Below are 15,952 nucleotides of genomic sequence, written 5' to 3' on the forward strand. Positions count from 1 at the left end.
AACATCTTCCAAGCTATTAATGTTGATACTTTAAACTCTTCCCATGAATCATGAATATCCTTACTGGCATCTAGAATGGTAGATCCTTTCCAGGGGGTTTTCAGTTTTCTTTGCCCAGATCTGAAATATCACTATCTATGGCAGCTGTAACCTTACAGACTGTATCTCTTAAATAATAAGACTTGAGAGTTGAAGTTGTTCCTTGATCCGTGGGCCGCAGAATGGATGTTGTGTTAGCAGACATGAAAACAACATTCTCGTTGTACATCTCCATCAGAGCTCTTGGGTGACCAGCGCATTGTCAGTGAGCAGTAAAATTCTGAAGGAATTTTTGTTCTGAGCAGTAGGTCTCAACAGTGGGCTTAAAATATTCAGTAAACCATCATGTAAATAGATATGCTTTCATTCCAGCCTTACTCCATTTACAAAGCACAGGCGGAGTAGACAGCATAATTCTTAAGGGCCTTAGGATTTTCAGAATGGTTAATGAGCACTGGTTCCAACTTAAAAAGGCACCAGCTGTGTTGGCCCCTAACAAGAGAGTCAGCCTGTCCTTGGAAGCTTTGAAGCCAGGCATTGACCTCTCTAAGCTATGAAAGTCCTAGATAGCATCTCCTTTCCAATAGAAGGCTGTTTCATCCATACTGAAGCTCTGTGGTTTAGTGCAGCAACCTTCATTAATTATCTTAGCTAGCTCTCTAGCTCTGAATAACCTGCTGTAGTTTCGACATCACCTGCTGCTTCACCTTGTACTTTGATGTTATGAATCAGCTTTTCCTAAGCCTCATGAATCAACCTCTGCTAGCTTCAAACTGCTCTTTTTCCTTACCTCTCTCAGCCTTCACAAAATTGAAGAGTTAGGGCTTTGTTCTGGACTGGGCTTTGGCTTAAGGGAATGTTGTAGCTGGTTTGATCTATTCAAAACGCTAAAACTTTTTTTTTTTTTTTTTTTTAAGATTTATTTACTTATTTATTTGACAGAGAAAAGAGTACAGTTGGGGAGAAGCAGAGAGCCCAATGCAGGGCTGTGGGGCTCCATCCCAGGACCCTGGGATCATGACCTGAGCCAAAGGCAGACACTTAACTGACTGAACCACCCAGGCACCCCTAAAACTGTCTTCATATCAGCAATAAGGCTGTTCTGCGTTATCATTCATGTGTTCCTTACAGTAGCACTTGTAATTTCCTTCAAAAACTTTCTCTTTGCAGTAAGTTGGCAGTTTAGTGCAAGGGGCCAAGCTTCCAGCCTGTCATGGTTTTCATTATGCTTTTCCCACTAAGTTAAATCATTTCTAGCTTTTAAAATGATAAATGTGCAACTCTTCCTTTCACCTGAACACTGAGAGGTCATTGTCAGATTATTGATTGGCATCATTTCAATATTTATGTCTCAGGAAATAGGCCTAAGGAAGGGGAGCGAGACAAGGGAATGGCCAGTTGGTGGAGCCATCAGAACACACACATTTATTACAGAAACAATTGTAATACTAATATCAAAGATCACAGATCACTACAAAAAATATAACAATAAAAATTTTTGAAATATCTCAATTACCTAAAAATGACACAGGCATGGAGTGAGCAAGTGCTGTTGGAGAAATCATGCCAGTAGACTTGCTGGATGCAGGGTTGCCACAAGCCTTCAATTTGTAAAACAAACAAACAAGAAGTATCTGCAAAGTGCAGTAAAATGAGATATGCCTATACAGACTTAGCTTTCTTGGATATGTGTACTCAGATTTAACCAGTATTCTTAATCTGGCGGCCATTTCTAGGACACAGCCCAGATTCAGTTTGTACAACCCAAGTTTTACATTTAAGAAAATGTAAAGAATAGGGGCAGCCGGGTGGTTCAGTCGATGAGGCATCTGCCTTCAGCTCAGGTCATGATCTCAGGGTTCTGGGATCGAATCCAGGTTGGGGCCCTGCTCAATGGGGTGTCTGCCTGTGCTCTCCGTCTCTCTCTCAGATAAATAAATAAAACCTTTTTAAATAGTGTAGAGAATATACTAGAGAGGGTGCCTGGGTGGCTCAGTCGGTTAAGCATCTGCCTTTGACTTGGGTCATGATCCCAGGGTCCTGGGACGAAGCCCCACATCGGGCGCTCACGCAGGAGCCTGCTTCTCCTTTCCCTCTGCCTGCTGCTTCTCCTGCTTGTGTGTTCTCTCTCTGTTTAGATAGATAAGATAGAATCTTTAAAAAAAAAAAAAAAGTATATTGGAGGATATAAGAAGTTCATAATGTCCAGGGTGAGCACAGGATCATAGAGGGAGAGGCCATATTAGCCTGGCTTCTGAGGTTCTGGAAAGCTTTTCGTCTGTACGGGGTGTAACCCTCACTTTGTAACCTTCCAACTCCTGATCATCCACAGATTTTTTTGTGTGTCAGACTGTCATTTTAGCCATATTATTTTTAAAAACAGTTTATTTTAAAAGTTTTATTTAAAAATTTTTTTCATAGTCATTGAATTAGAATTTGCCTTTTAATGTTTTCTGACTTTACAATTTTTTCTTAAATTCTATGAAGACCCCACACACTTCCCCAGTGGGAGTGGAAGAGGTTATGGAAGAAAAACTGATGCAGGGAATGATCTATTAAAATAGAGAGAAACCACTCTCCCCTCCCTACTTAAGACTTTCCTGGGACACCTGGGTAGCTCAGTGGTTGAACATCTGCCTTCTGATCAGGGCATGATCCCCGAGTCCTGGGATCGAGTCCTGAATCGGGCTCCCTGCATGGAGCCTGGTTCTCCCTCTGCCTGTGTTTCTGCTTTTCTCTCTGTGTCTCTCTTGAATAAATAAATAAAATGTTAAAAAAAATTATTAAAAAAAAAAGACTTTCCTATCCTTCTCCCCAAAAATAGCTGAGTGGATAGCATTTTCTTGTAGATCATTTCCTATCCCTGTGGACTCAATAGTATTTTTAAGTCATATCTAACATGGAAATTTTAATTTTTTTAAATTTTTATTTATTTATGATAGTCACAGAGAGAAAGAGAGAGAGAAGCAGAGACATAGGCAGAGGGAGAAGCAGGCTCCATGCACTGGGAGCCCGACGTGGGATTCAATCCCGGGTCTCCAGGATTGCGCCCTGGGCCAAAGGCAGGCGCTAAACCGCTGCGCCACCCAGGGATCCCCTAACATGGAAATTAATCCAGGGTGACCACAGCATTGTGCTTCAAGAAGAATGAAAATGCTATAGCTTGTGAACATTTTAATCTTACCATTCTTATATTGAGAGCCAATTCCTTCTAGCTTGAAAATTTACATAACTGAAAGTGACCATAGAAAAGCTCTAAGGACCTAAATGCTTATTAATACCATAGGCTTTGGGCAGCCCCAGTGGTGCAGCGGTTTAGCACCGCCTGCAGCCTGGGGTGTGATCCTGGAGACCTGGTATCGAGTCCCATGTCAGGCTTCATGTATGGAGCCTGCTTCTCCCTCTGCCTGTGTCTCTGCCTTTATGAATAAAATCTTTAAAAAAATACCATAGACTTTGGGGAAGATTGGCATAACTAACCTAAGAACAGTCCTAGAATTTTGTGATTTCACATAAAATTACAGTTCAGCATTTTGGCACTAAAGGAGTAGTGGAAAACTCCCAAACTTAAGACTATAGTGTCCCTTTTTCATCTTAATTTTACAAAAGACATTTAAGATACTTTCATCTAGCCTGAAATAAGATCAGTTTCTGCCCATGTTCCTGACAAATAATACCATAGCTTTGGTTCTGTGGTTGAATCGGTAACAAGGTGGTGGCCTACAGTAAGCTTTTTCTCCCTTGCCTTCTGGTAAGTTAAAGTTTGTTTCTGAACATACTGATTCTTTGACTTCCCTATTATATTCTATGTAAAATAGGGCCTTCTGTGATCTAATGGGTAAAATCCCAATGTATTTTAATATCCATATCCATGATCTTGTTTTCCTTTTTTTTTTTTTTTAAAGATTTTATTTATTCATAGAGACAGAGAGAGAGAGGCAGAGACACAGGCAGAGGAAGAAGCAGGCATCATACAGAGAGCCTGACGTGGGACTCAATCCAGGGTCTCCAGGATCACGCCCTGGGCTGCAGGCAGTGCTAAACTGCTGCGCCACCGGGGCTGCCCTGATCTTCTTTTTCTAGTGTATATGTGTTCTCTCAGAACCACAGAAGTATTTAATTTTGTAAAATCAATAGGCTAGCCCTTGTCTTGGATCACTAACAATGGAAATCCAAGGGATTTGGCTTTTCTGGAAAGAGTGAGTGTTCATACATAACCCATTACTCGTGCCTGGCTTTAACCAGTAACCTTGATCCCAAAACCTAATTGTGATAGAAAAATATCATATGACTCTCATCCCCTGCTCTGTATAATTAATTTTTCACCATTTTAGGAGAAAACATTCTTATTTTAAATATTTCATTTTTCTCATACGTGGTAGAGGTTTCAAAGTTGAAGCTCATTCTTTCTCTAGCTCTACCATTCATTCTTTTATATCTACTCCTGACAGATTGTCTACTTATGTGCTTTTGATATATGTAGCTAGAGAGATTGATTTTATCTTTGTTTTTTTTTTTGTTTTGTTTTTTTCTTTTTAAATATTTTTTTTCTTTATTATGATAGTCACACACACAGAGAGAGAGAGAGGCAGAGACACAGGCAGAGGGAGAAGCAGGCTCCACGCACCGGGAGCCCGACGCGGGACTCGATCCCGGGTCCCCAGGATCGCGCCCCGGGCCAAAGGCAGGCGCCAAACCGCTGCGCCACCCAGGGATCCCTTGTTTTTGTTTTTAAGAAGAAAATAGAAACTTTCCCCTTCAAGGAAAAAGAGAAGGAAACTAAAGTCAGTTTTAAATGTTTTTTGTTGTCAGTATTGGAGTTGTTAGGTCTTTTGAGCCTTTCCAAATCATGAAAGATAATAAATAGATTAGAATTAGTTGGGAATCACAGAAGTAGTCTTTTTTTTATTAACATAACCAGATAGTGGGGATCCCTGGGTGGCTCAGCGGTTTAGTGCCTGCCTTTGGCCCAGGGCACGATCCTGGAGTCCCAGGATCGAATACCGCGTCGGGCTCCTGGCATGGAGCCTGCTTCTCCCTCTGCCTGTGTCTCTGCCTCTCTCTCTGTCTATCATGCATAAATAAATAAATCTTTAAAAAAAATAACCAGATAGTTAATTAAAAGATAACATAGGGGTATCCCTGGGTGGCTCAGCAGTTCAGTGCCTACCTTTGGCCCAAGGTGTGATCCTGGAGTCCCAGGATTGAGTTCCCATATCAGGGTCCCGGCATGAAGCCTGTTTCTCTCTGCACGCCTGCCTCTCTCTCTCTCTCTCTCTCTCTCTCTTTCTCTTTCTGTGTCTATCATGAATAAATAAATAAAATCTTAAAAAAAATAAAAGATAACATAGGCTACTGATAGCTAAATATGAGGAAAATAAATTTTAGCAAATTGTCAATACTAATAGTTTTTACTTAATTGACTGCCAAAGAGTAATGTTCTAGGGCTAGAGATTAATTTTAGAATGAAGTTGAAGAAATGTAAACAAATGTTTAAATGTTGATTAAAGGACCAAATAATTTATCTTCCAAGTCTATGAATATAGCTGCAGAGAGTAAAGTTCATACTTAAATTTTGCGGCAAGTGGAATACTAAAGATCTTTCCCAATGAATATATAATCTCTGTGTTTTATTTTTTTTTTTATTTTTTATTTTTTTTAATCTCTGTGTTTTAGACTTTAGTCTTCATTTAGTTTTGTGCCCAGAGTATATTTAGAGTTTATAACGTAAAGCAGAGAATCATTACTTGTGCTTTAAAGGAAACTTTAAGAATAAATATTATTAAAGTCTTCCTGAATGAGTATAACTTCAGTATTTCAGAATGATTATTTTGTGGTGGCCTAGGAGAAAGTAAAATGATTCTGGAACCATAAATTGAAGGGTAGCTCTTCTAGATTAGGATTACTTTAGTTAATCCAAACCATGGTCACCTTTCTGTCCCCAGAATATTCACATTATTATGATCCAACAACATATTTTTATAGGTAAATCCTAATTTATACCTTGTCTTCCTTGTGTGTTATTATGACGTTGGTTTTCTTTGCCTCCAAGCATGACTTTTCTAGAGTTTAAGACCTAAATAAATAAATGTATCTGTGTCAGGAAAACTAACCTACTATAGGCCCATGTTTGTTTGTTTGTTAAAGAATGTATTTTATGTATTTATTCATGAAAGACATGGAGAGAGAGAGGCAGAGACACAGGCAGAGGCAGAAGCAGGCTCCATGCAGGGAGCCTGATGTGGGACTCGATCCTGGACTCCAGGATCACGCCCTGGGTCAAAGGCAGATGCTCAACCATTGAGCCACCCAGGAGTCCCTAGGCCCATGTTTAAATATTATTAACTTCCTTAAATTAAAAAATTCTTTTAGGATCTACTCTAAATTTCCTTCTCGGGATCCCTGGGTGGCGCAGCGGTTTAGCGCCTGCCTTTGGCCTAGGGCGTGATCCTGGAGACCCGGGATCAAATCCCATGTCGGGCTCCCGGTGCATGGAGCCTGCTTCTCCCTCTGCCTGTGTCTCTGCCTCTCTCTCTCTCTGTGTGACTATCATAAATAAATAAAAAATTTAATAAATAAATAATAAAATAAATTTCCTTCTCAAGGTAGCACCTACATTTGAAATAATATTTTTGTCTTCCCAGAGGACGTTTACTTTTAATACAGATAAATATGCCTTTACTAAAGGATTGGAGCTCAAATAAATAGCTTTTTGTGAATTATTTCTGGTAAGATGCATTGTCCTGTGACTTGTAAAAGAATATTTTGAAGTTAGGAAAATGTCATCTATTACCTGGTACAAGAGTGTAGGCTTGGTCAGAAAGTGAGCATTCCTTATTGCAAAGGTGTGGCCTCATACTGAAAATACCATTTTGGCCTCATCTATACTCACTTCAGTGTAACTTTTGTGCACTTGGAAAATCACATCTGATGTTTGACATGGTTGATGTAATTCTGTCCCACTGTAGATAAAATTTGGGTTGTACATACATGACTGACTTGTCTAAAGAGTGGTATTTAGTTAGTAACCTAGTCTTTCTAGTAGAAAAAAAATTTTAATAGACTTTTTAAGAGAAGTTTTAGGTTTACAGCAAAACCGTGAGGAAAGTACAGAGGTTCGGGTATACCTCCTGCCCCTAGACGTTCATAGCTTCCCTCATTATCAGAATCCCCCAACATACTAGTATGTTTGTTATGATCCGTGAACCTACAGTGATGCATCATTATCACCCTAAGTTCATGGTTTCCATTAGGGTTCACTACTGATGTACATTCTGTGGGTTTCGACAAATTTATGGTGACAGGTGTCTACCTTTATAGTTGGACATACATCATACAGAGTGATTTTACTGCTCTGTAGACCTCTACTCTGCCAGCTCATCACTCCCTTCCCCCAGCCCTGGGCAACCACTGATCTTTTTATTGTCACATTGTTTTGCCTTTTCTAGACTGTCATATAGTTGGAATCATGCAGTATGCAGACTTAAAATCAGCCTCTTTTTTTTTTAAATATTTTATTTATTTATTTATGAGAGACACAGAGAGGCAGAGACACAGGCAGAGGGAGAAGCAAGCTCCCTGCAGAGAACCCGACGTGGGACTTGATCCTAGGGCCCCAGGATCATGACCTGAGTCAAAGACACCCAACTGCTGAGCCACCCAGGTGTACCTAAATGAGCCTCTTTCATTTAGTAATATGTATTTTAGTTTCCTCCATATCTTTTCATAGCTTGATGGCTCATTGTTTGAGGGGAATGGGAGAAAAGGCAGAGGGAGAAAGAATCTTAAGCAGCCTTCGTGCCCAGTGCAAAGCCATGGTAGGCTCGATCTCAGAACTCTGAGATTGTGATCTGAGCCAAAATCAGTAGTTGGACGCTTAACCAGCTGAGCCACCCAGTTGCTGTTTGGCGGCACATTTCTTTTCAGCACTGAATAATGTTCCATCATCTGGATGTACCACAGTTTTAACCATTTATCTGCAAAAAAACATCTTTGTTGCTTCCATGTTTTGGCCATTATGAATAAAGCTCCTATCAATATCTAATTACACAGGTTACTTCACTCCTAACTACTGTTTACTTTGCATGCTGTTTTCTTAGAAAGATCATGAAATCTGTGAACAAAGAGGGTTTTACTTCTTCCTTGATTTCTGTGTTGGTGTCTGACATTGATTGGGAGAAATTCTCAGCCATTATTGCTTCAAATATTCTGTTCCTTTCTTTCTTCTGGTATTTTCATTATGCATATGTAACATCATTTGTAATAGTTCTAGGTATTCCATTTTGTGATTTTTTTTTTTTTTTTAGGCTTTTGTTTTGTTTTTCAGTTTTGGAAGTTTCTGTTGACATATCCTTAAGGACAGATTCTTTTTTCAGTGATGAGCAGTCTACTAATGGAGCTGTCAAAGGCATTGTTCATTTCTGTAATAGTGTTTTTGATCTCTAACATCTCTTTTTGGTTCTTTCTTAGGATTTCCAACTCTCTTACTTATATTACACATCTGTTCTTTCATGTTGTCTACTTTTTCCATCAGAGCCCTTAGCATGTTAATCAGTTGTTTTGAATTCCTGGTCTGATCATTGCAATATCCCTTCCATGCCTGCCTTCTGTGCTTGCTCTGACTCTTCAAACTGTGCTCTTTGCCTTTTAGTATTCCTTGTAAGTTTTAGTTGAAAGGTAGAAATGATATATTAGGTAAAAGAGGCTTTGGTAAATGGGCCTTAATGTAGTGATAAGGTATGGAGGAGTGGTAGCACTGTGTAGTCCTGTGATCTAGTCTCAGTCTTGTTGAGTTTATGGCCCTGGACTGTGACCTTCAGCAGTGCTCCTCAATCCCCTCTATTTTAAGTGGGAAGGATTGCTAGAGTGGCTTGGAATTGTGTATTTGCATTCTCCCAGGTTGATTAGACTCTGGTAAAATTCCTACAGGTTAAGTGCTGGTAAAATAGTTTTTGTTGAGGGCAGGCCTTCTTAAGAGGAACAGAATGCTCTGGCATATTTCAAAATGCTTACTTCTCTCCCCCTGCTGTAAGCATGAGGGGATTTTTCTCTAGTCTTTACTGTAAGAACTTGATAGAACTTTTGGAGATAAAAAAGTCTGACAGTTCTCCATGACTGGGTCATCTTGTGGTTTTTAACTCTTGGACTTGTCTGACTGCGTGTCTAGCAATTCATCAATTATAGTTTAGATTTTTTACTCAATACTGGTTCCTGCTGAGGTTTCCCCTCATGGATTTCTGCTCTATTAGTTTGTGATTCTCTGTATTTGCCCCTCTGTTTCTCTTTTTTGGAGCACTGGTTTACACTGTAACCTCACTTCTCTGGTAGATCTAAGAAGAGTTGTTGACTTTTTGGTTTGTTCAGCTTTTATCTTGTCAGGATGGAGTGGCAACTTATAAGCTCCTTACATGTTGGACCAGAAACTGAGAGGTAGATCTATTTTTTAAAAATAATTTTCTCTTAAATAAATATTGTTCTGGGGATCCCTGGGTGGCGCAGCGGTTTGGCGCCTGCCTTTGGCCCAGGGCGCGATCCTGGAGACCCGGGATCGAATCCCACGTCGGGCTCCTGGTGCATGGAGCCTGCTTCTCCCTCTGCCTGTGTCTCTGCCTCTCTCTCTCTCTCTCTCTCTCTCTCTCTCTGTGTGACTATCATAAATAAATAAAATTTAAAAAAAAAAAAAATAAATATTGTTCTGGCACTGCTGAAAAACCAGAACCAGGAACGTTTGTACTATTAGACCTTTTAGGGGGAGACTAATGGCTTAATGGCGTTACCTTATAGACTCAGAGCTAAGCATCACCAAACTGTTCAGTATCCCGATAATTGTAAAGTAAAGAAGGATGATAAATTGTCCTAGCAGTTAGTTTACCTAACTTCTTGAAAACCGCAGATGCTGATAGATAACTGGCTGACTTACAGAACACCACATAAAGTGTAAAATACATAAGATAACCTCTTAGAAATTTGGTGATGATAAAATTAAATGGTTCTTGGGGCGCCTGGCTGGTTCAGTTGGGAGAGCATGTGACTCTTAATATCAGGGTCATGATTTTGAGCCTCATGTTGGGAATAGTGGTTACTTAAGTAAATAAATAAACTAAAAAAAAGTAAACGATTGTTTAGTACAATAACTCTTTGGTAAATGAATTCATTATCCCAAAGCTAATATTGTTATTTAAAAGAAATGGAAATTGTTTTTTCAATTATAGGATAATGTTAAGCACAAAGACTATATTGACCATCAGAAGGATAAAGTTGCTTTAACTCTGGCCCGTCTAGCCCGCCATGTTGAAGTGGAGAAACAACAGAAGGAAGAGAAGAATAGAGCATTCAGGGTATGTGGCTAATTAAATTGGTACTTTATCAAATCATGGAATTATTTATAATAAAATTGTAACAAATTTGCCATTAAAAAATGTATAATTGAATCCAAGTTCAGCATGGACTCTAGATAATAGCTCATCATTTTAGTGTAGTACCTCGTGATAGCTTTTTATATTTCTATCTTTAGTTAGATTCTGATCATATATGTATACAGGAGGAAAAAAATAATTGAGTGGACTTTATTTTGGGGAATTAACAGTCACCAGATTTCTTATAGCAGGTGAATAATTAAGAGTTTCTGGTTTCTACATCATAAGAGTGAAAAAGAGTTTATTGGTGCTTTTGTAGACATAAGCTGTTAAAAGGTTATTTTCTACTAAATAGAATCAAACCACTTTCTCAAACTTCAGCCTGCGGAAAAAAAACCTTCAGCCTGCCCCTTCAGACTAAATATATTACTAAAAAAAAAATAGAAATTTCAATCAGGTTTGTACAAGAGATGCTATGTGTAAAATGAAGCCTAATATAGAATCTTCTGATGATATAAATCTTTTTCTTCACTTGCATTAGAAGGCCCCAGATGAATCACTTAAAGAATCTCTAAATACTGGGACACCTGGATGGCTCAGTCAGTGGAGCATGTGACTCTTGACCTAGGGATCTTGAGTTTGAGCTCCATGTTGGGGGTAGAGTTAACTTAAAAAAAAAATTTTTTTTTTTAAATAAAAATAGGGACGCCTGGGTGGCTCAACAGTTAAGCCTCTCCCTTTGGCTCAGGGCATGATCCTGGGGTCCCAGGATCGAGTCCCACATTGGGCTCCCTGCGTGGAGCCTGCTTCTCCCTCTGCCTGTGTCTCTGCATCTCTCTCTCTGTGTCTCTCATGAATAAATAAATAAAATCTTTTGAAAAAAATAAATGAAATAAAATAAAAATAAAAGAATCCCTCAATACTGACAAGAATCTGTTAGAAGTAAAAAGTTGATGAGTTGGGTAAATAAAGCTCTTCATCCTGGGAGTTTTTTTTGTTTCTTTTTGGTTTTTTTAAGATTTAATTTGTTCATTTGACATAGAGCACACAAGCAGGGGGAGTGGCAGGCAGAGGGAAAGGGAGAAACAGGCTCTCCACTGAGCAGAGAACCTGACATGGGGCTCCATCCCTGAACCTTGGGATTATGACCTGAGCCAAAGGCAGGTGCTGAACCGATTGAGCCACCCATGTGCCCCCATCCTAAGAGTTTAAAAATGGAAATTGAGTGCTGCCTGGCTGGCTTAGTCAGTAAAGCATGCCACTCTTGATCTCAGGGTTGTGAGTTCAAGAGTCCTACATTGCGTGTAAAACTTATTTTTAAAAAAATAGAAATAAAATCATGGCTCTTCCAGCAGCTGTTTGGATTTCACTTAGCTTTGATAGACTTTGGGCTTTAATCTATAAAGGGACAGAGTTGGAGATGATCTCCCGGATTAAGATAAGCACTATGATTTTATATATTTTTTAAAGATTTTGCTTATTCATGAGAGAGACACAGAGAGAGGCAGAGACATAGACAGAGGGAGAAGCAAGCTTCCGGTGGGGAACCTGATGTGTGACTCGATCCCAGGACCACAGGGTCAGGACCTGAGCCAAAGGCAGACGCTCAATAACTGAGCCACCCAGGCATCCCTGTGATTTTATAATTTTAACATCTTATTTTAATTCTTGTCCATTGGTTATCATGGAGGAATTCATATATTTCTATAGCCTTTGTTTTAGTATCTCCTAATCTGGTATAGAATAAATTAATATTCTTTACATTTAGAAGTAGATTTGTTTGGGAACTTTATAATATAATACCAATTAAATTAGAGCATAGTATTGTAATTGTATGTTTAAAATGCTTAATGCAAGGACGTCTGGATGCCTCAGCTCAATTGGTTAAGCGTCTGCCTTCGGCTCAGGTCATGATCCCGGAATCCCCGGATTGAGCCCCACATCAGGCTCTCTGCTCAGTGAGGAGTCTGCTTCTGCCCCTGCCCCTCACCTTGCACATGCTTGCTAGCTTTCTCTCAAATAAATAAAATCTTAAAAATAAATAAATAGAATGCTTAATGCATAGAGATATTAAAAAAACAGGATTCTTTCCTGGCTTTAAGGAAGATTCTTTCCCAAAACTATGTTAATTATATCTTTTTAATGGGGAAAGTCTCTATTTGCATGATTTGCAAGCTATCCTTTCCCACAAATTTCCTGAATGGTTCTAGCTTCTCTTCCCAGGCAGTGTTCTGACATAGATAGTAAAATATCTGTAATGGGTTCAGAATTTTACAGGCACTGTGGTAACCAGGGCTTTTCTCAAGGGTGGTTTCAGCTTCCACCCATGTAAATATTCATTCATTCTACTAAAGACTTGACCTCAGCATTGAAGAAAGTTTTTTGAGATTCTGAAATTTTTGTTTAACCAATTGTAAAGAATAAAAACATATCTAGATTTTTATTTTCTAAAAGAAAAACTGACAGGTATCTTAGTTCATTTCTTGCTATCCATTCATGATTTTTAAAAATTTGGTTTCCTGTATATTTAACTTACTTACTTACTTACTTACTTATTTACTTATTCACGAGAGATGGAAAGAGAGGCAGAGACACAGGCAGAGGAAAGAGGAAGAAGCAGGCTCTCTGCAGGAGCCTGATGTGGGACTTGATCCCCAACCCTGGGATCAGGCCCTGAGTCAAAGGCAGATGCTTAACCACTAAGCCATCCAGGCATCCCTTTAACTTATTTTTTAAAACTAGATGACAGAAAACAAATGAAACAAACTACTCAGGAAGATAATGAAACTAAAATAAAAATGATTGTTGAGGAATTCTAGTGGCTGATAACTCTAACTAAAACTAGATAATAGAAAATACCTTTCAACTATTCTTAGGCCTTGGTGAATTATTGATGTCTTATTAAGGTGAATTTTTAAAATCTTTTGTGGTGGAACGGTTTTAAAGAAAGAAAGAAAAAAAAAAAACACGTTAAAATCTTCACTGGATATGGGGCACCTGACTGGCCCAGTAGAGTGTGCAACTCTTGATCTCAGGGTCATGAGTTCGAGCCCCATGTTATGTATGGAGCCTACAGAAAATTAAAAAAAAAAAAAAAAAAAGGCACAACAACTTTTCACTGGATGAATCACTTCCAGAGAGAATGTTGTGTTAACTACTTGATCATCTACCAGCTTTGCTTATTCACACTCTAGGAGTTAAGGTGACTTGCAAGAAGGGATATAACACTCAAATTTGGGGAAGAAGCTTTTGTAACGGGAAAAGGATGGCTTATTTGAGGATGACTTCAACCATTAAATGTTTTCTGAGCATTGGCTATGGCCACAGAGTTCAAATTCTATTTTAAAAAATGCCAGAGGGGGATCCCTGGGTGGCGCAGCGGTTTGGCGCCTGCCATTGGCCCAGGGCGCGATCCTGGAGACCTGGGATCGAATCCCACATCGGGCTCCCGGTGCATGGAGCCTGCTTCTCCCTCTGACTATGTCTCTGCCTCTCTCTCTCTCTCTGTGACTATCATAAATAAATAAAAATTTTAAAAAAAATGCCAGAGGGATCCCTGGGTGGCGCAGCGGTTTAGCACCTGCCTTTGGCCCAGGGCGGGATCCTGGAGACCAGGGATCGAATCCCACATCGGGCTCCTGGTGCATGGAGCCTGCTTCTCCCTCTGCCTCTGTCTCTGCCTCTCCCTCTCTCTCTGTGTGCCTATCATAAATAAATAAAAAATTTTAAAAAATAAAAAATAAAAAATAAAAAATAAAAAATGCCAGAGAACATTTTAAAAAACCTATTTATTTTTAGTTTTTGGTAGTTCTTTAAAATAAGTAGGCTGTTAACTGGCATGTGGTAGTACTGGTAGTATTTGATTTTATTAAGTTTTTATTGTGATAGATTTTGTAAGGAACTTTGGTAAGAGTGCATTAGAAAATGTCTTTAGAGTCTACCAGAAGCTTGCCTTATTGCTTTCTCTGGATAAACTAGCTCTGTTCTCCATGATGTGTTATTCAGAACACTAATGCTATAGGATGCACTTTGAAAAAAAAGTATTTAATGATTTGTTGAGATACTGCATATTCCCAGTGTGGAAAATTATATGCACGTTAACGCTTCAGGGCTTTGGAAGTCCTGTGCTAAAGGAACTGTTTAAATTTTGCATTAAAATGAGTGTTTATATACTTAATTTGGTTATAGAGAATTATTTTTAATGAATATAATGCTTGTTAACATCTTTGAGAATTAGTATTTTATGGTATACTTTAACAATATTGTGTAGATTTTTTTCAGATTGAAATCTTGAATCTCCCTGTTTCACTACTTAAACCATTTCTGATAGAAGATCCTGTTGCATTGTTAATTAGACCTTTCATTATTCTGGCCTATATCTTGCAAATCTAGCATTTGTGACTTTGTGATTTCTTTTTAAGAACAAAACCTTATGGAGATGCGATATGGTATACTGGTTAAGTGCATGAATTCTAGAATCATTATAAGATTCTGAATCCTGGCGTTGTTATTTATCCTTAGGCAATTTATTTGACCTTTCTGTAACTCGGGTTTCCCATTCTACAATACAAGCAATAATAGTATCTTTCTCACAGAGTTATTGTGAGAATGAAATTTAAAATGCTTTTAGAATCATAACTAGCATGTGGTAAGTGGTTTTAGTAAGTGTTAGCATAATTAGGGAGTAAGCAAATAGATTAATAGATTTAAAATAATATATGGAAAGACTTAGAGACTTTAACTGTCTGAAGCTTAAGTCTAGTTTCATGGTTGACAGTGGCTTGCTGCCTCTTTGTAAATAAAATTTTATCGGAACATAGCAATGCTCATTTGTTTACGTATTCTCTGTGGCTGCTTTCATGGCAGAGTTGAGGAGTTGCAGTAGAGTTGAGCTGCAAAACCTAAAATATTTACTTTCTGGCCTTTATATAGAAAAAGTTTGCCAACCCTAGATCTAGGTGGTGATAAATGCTTTATATTGGTACATTCTAAGTACTAATGAAATCTACTCTTACTAATACTATTCACTGAAAAAATATTTAATAGGCTTCTGTATACTTCAGACTGTATGTGGAAACTTTGAATAGAATATATAAAAATTTAGGGGGCACTTGGGTGTGGCTCAGATGGTTTAGTGTCTGCCTTTGGCTTGGGTCATGATCCTGGAGTCCTGGGATTGAGCCCTGCATTGGGCTCCCTGTTCAGCAGAGAGTCAGCTTCTCCCTCTCCCTCTATTCCTTGCACTGCTAATGTTCTTTCTCTTAGTATCTCCCTGTCTCAAATGAATAAATAAAATCTTTTTTTAAAAATGGTATAAAACTTTAAAAATGAAAATATTTGTATTTCTATTCCCAGAGATAGTCGTTGACATTTTATATATTTTCAGCCTCTGTTCCCCCTCTGCAGATAGAGATTTATAGACCTTGAAAAATTAATCTTTATTTATATTTGACCTCATTTGGTGACCTACTTGATATAAAAAATATATTCCTACTTCATCAAAAGTTTGGTTTGTGTTTCTAATTGACTTTCATGAAATGGATATACCATAATTAAAC

At 38.6% G+C, this 15,952-nt stretch overlaps 1 protein-coding gene across 3 annotated transcripts in view; it reads left to right on the forward strand.

Moving 5' to 3' along the window:
• The window catches only part of ZNF451 (zinc finger protein 451), a 90,147-nt gene that overhangs the window by 25,881 nt on the left and 48,314 nt on the right, over positions 1-15,952 (forward strand). For all 3 annotated transcript variants that reach the window (XM_038554411.1, XM_038554413.1, XM_038554412.1), the window contains one exon: positions 10,251-10,376. In XM_038554411.1, the coding sequence (XP_038410339.1) occupies positions 10,251-10,376 (126 nt within the window). The remainder of the gene's footprint in view (positions 1-10,250; positions 10,377-15,952) is intronic.

The sequence above is a fragment of the Canis lupus genome, chromosome 12 (assembly GCF_011100685.1).
Source record: "Canis lupus familiaris isolate Mischka breed German Shepherd chromosome 12, alternate assembly UU_Cfam_GSD_1.0, whole genome shotgun sequence".
Lineage (NCBI taxonomy): Eukaryota > Metazoa > Chordata > Mammalia > Carnivora > Canidae > Canis > Canis lupus.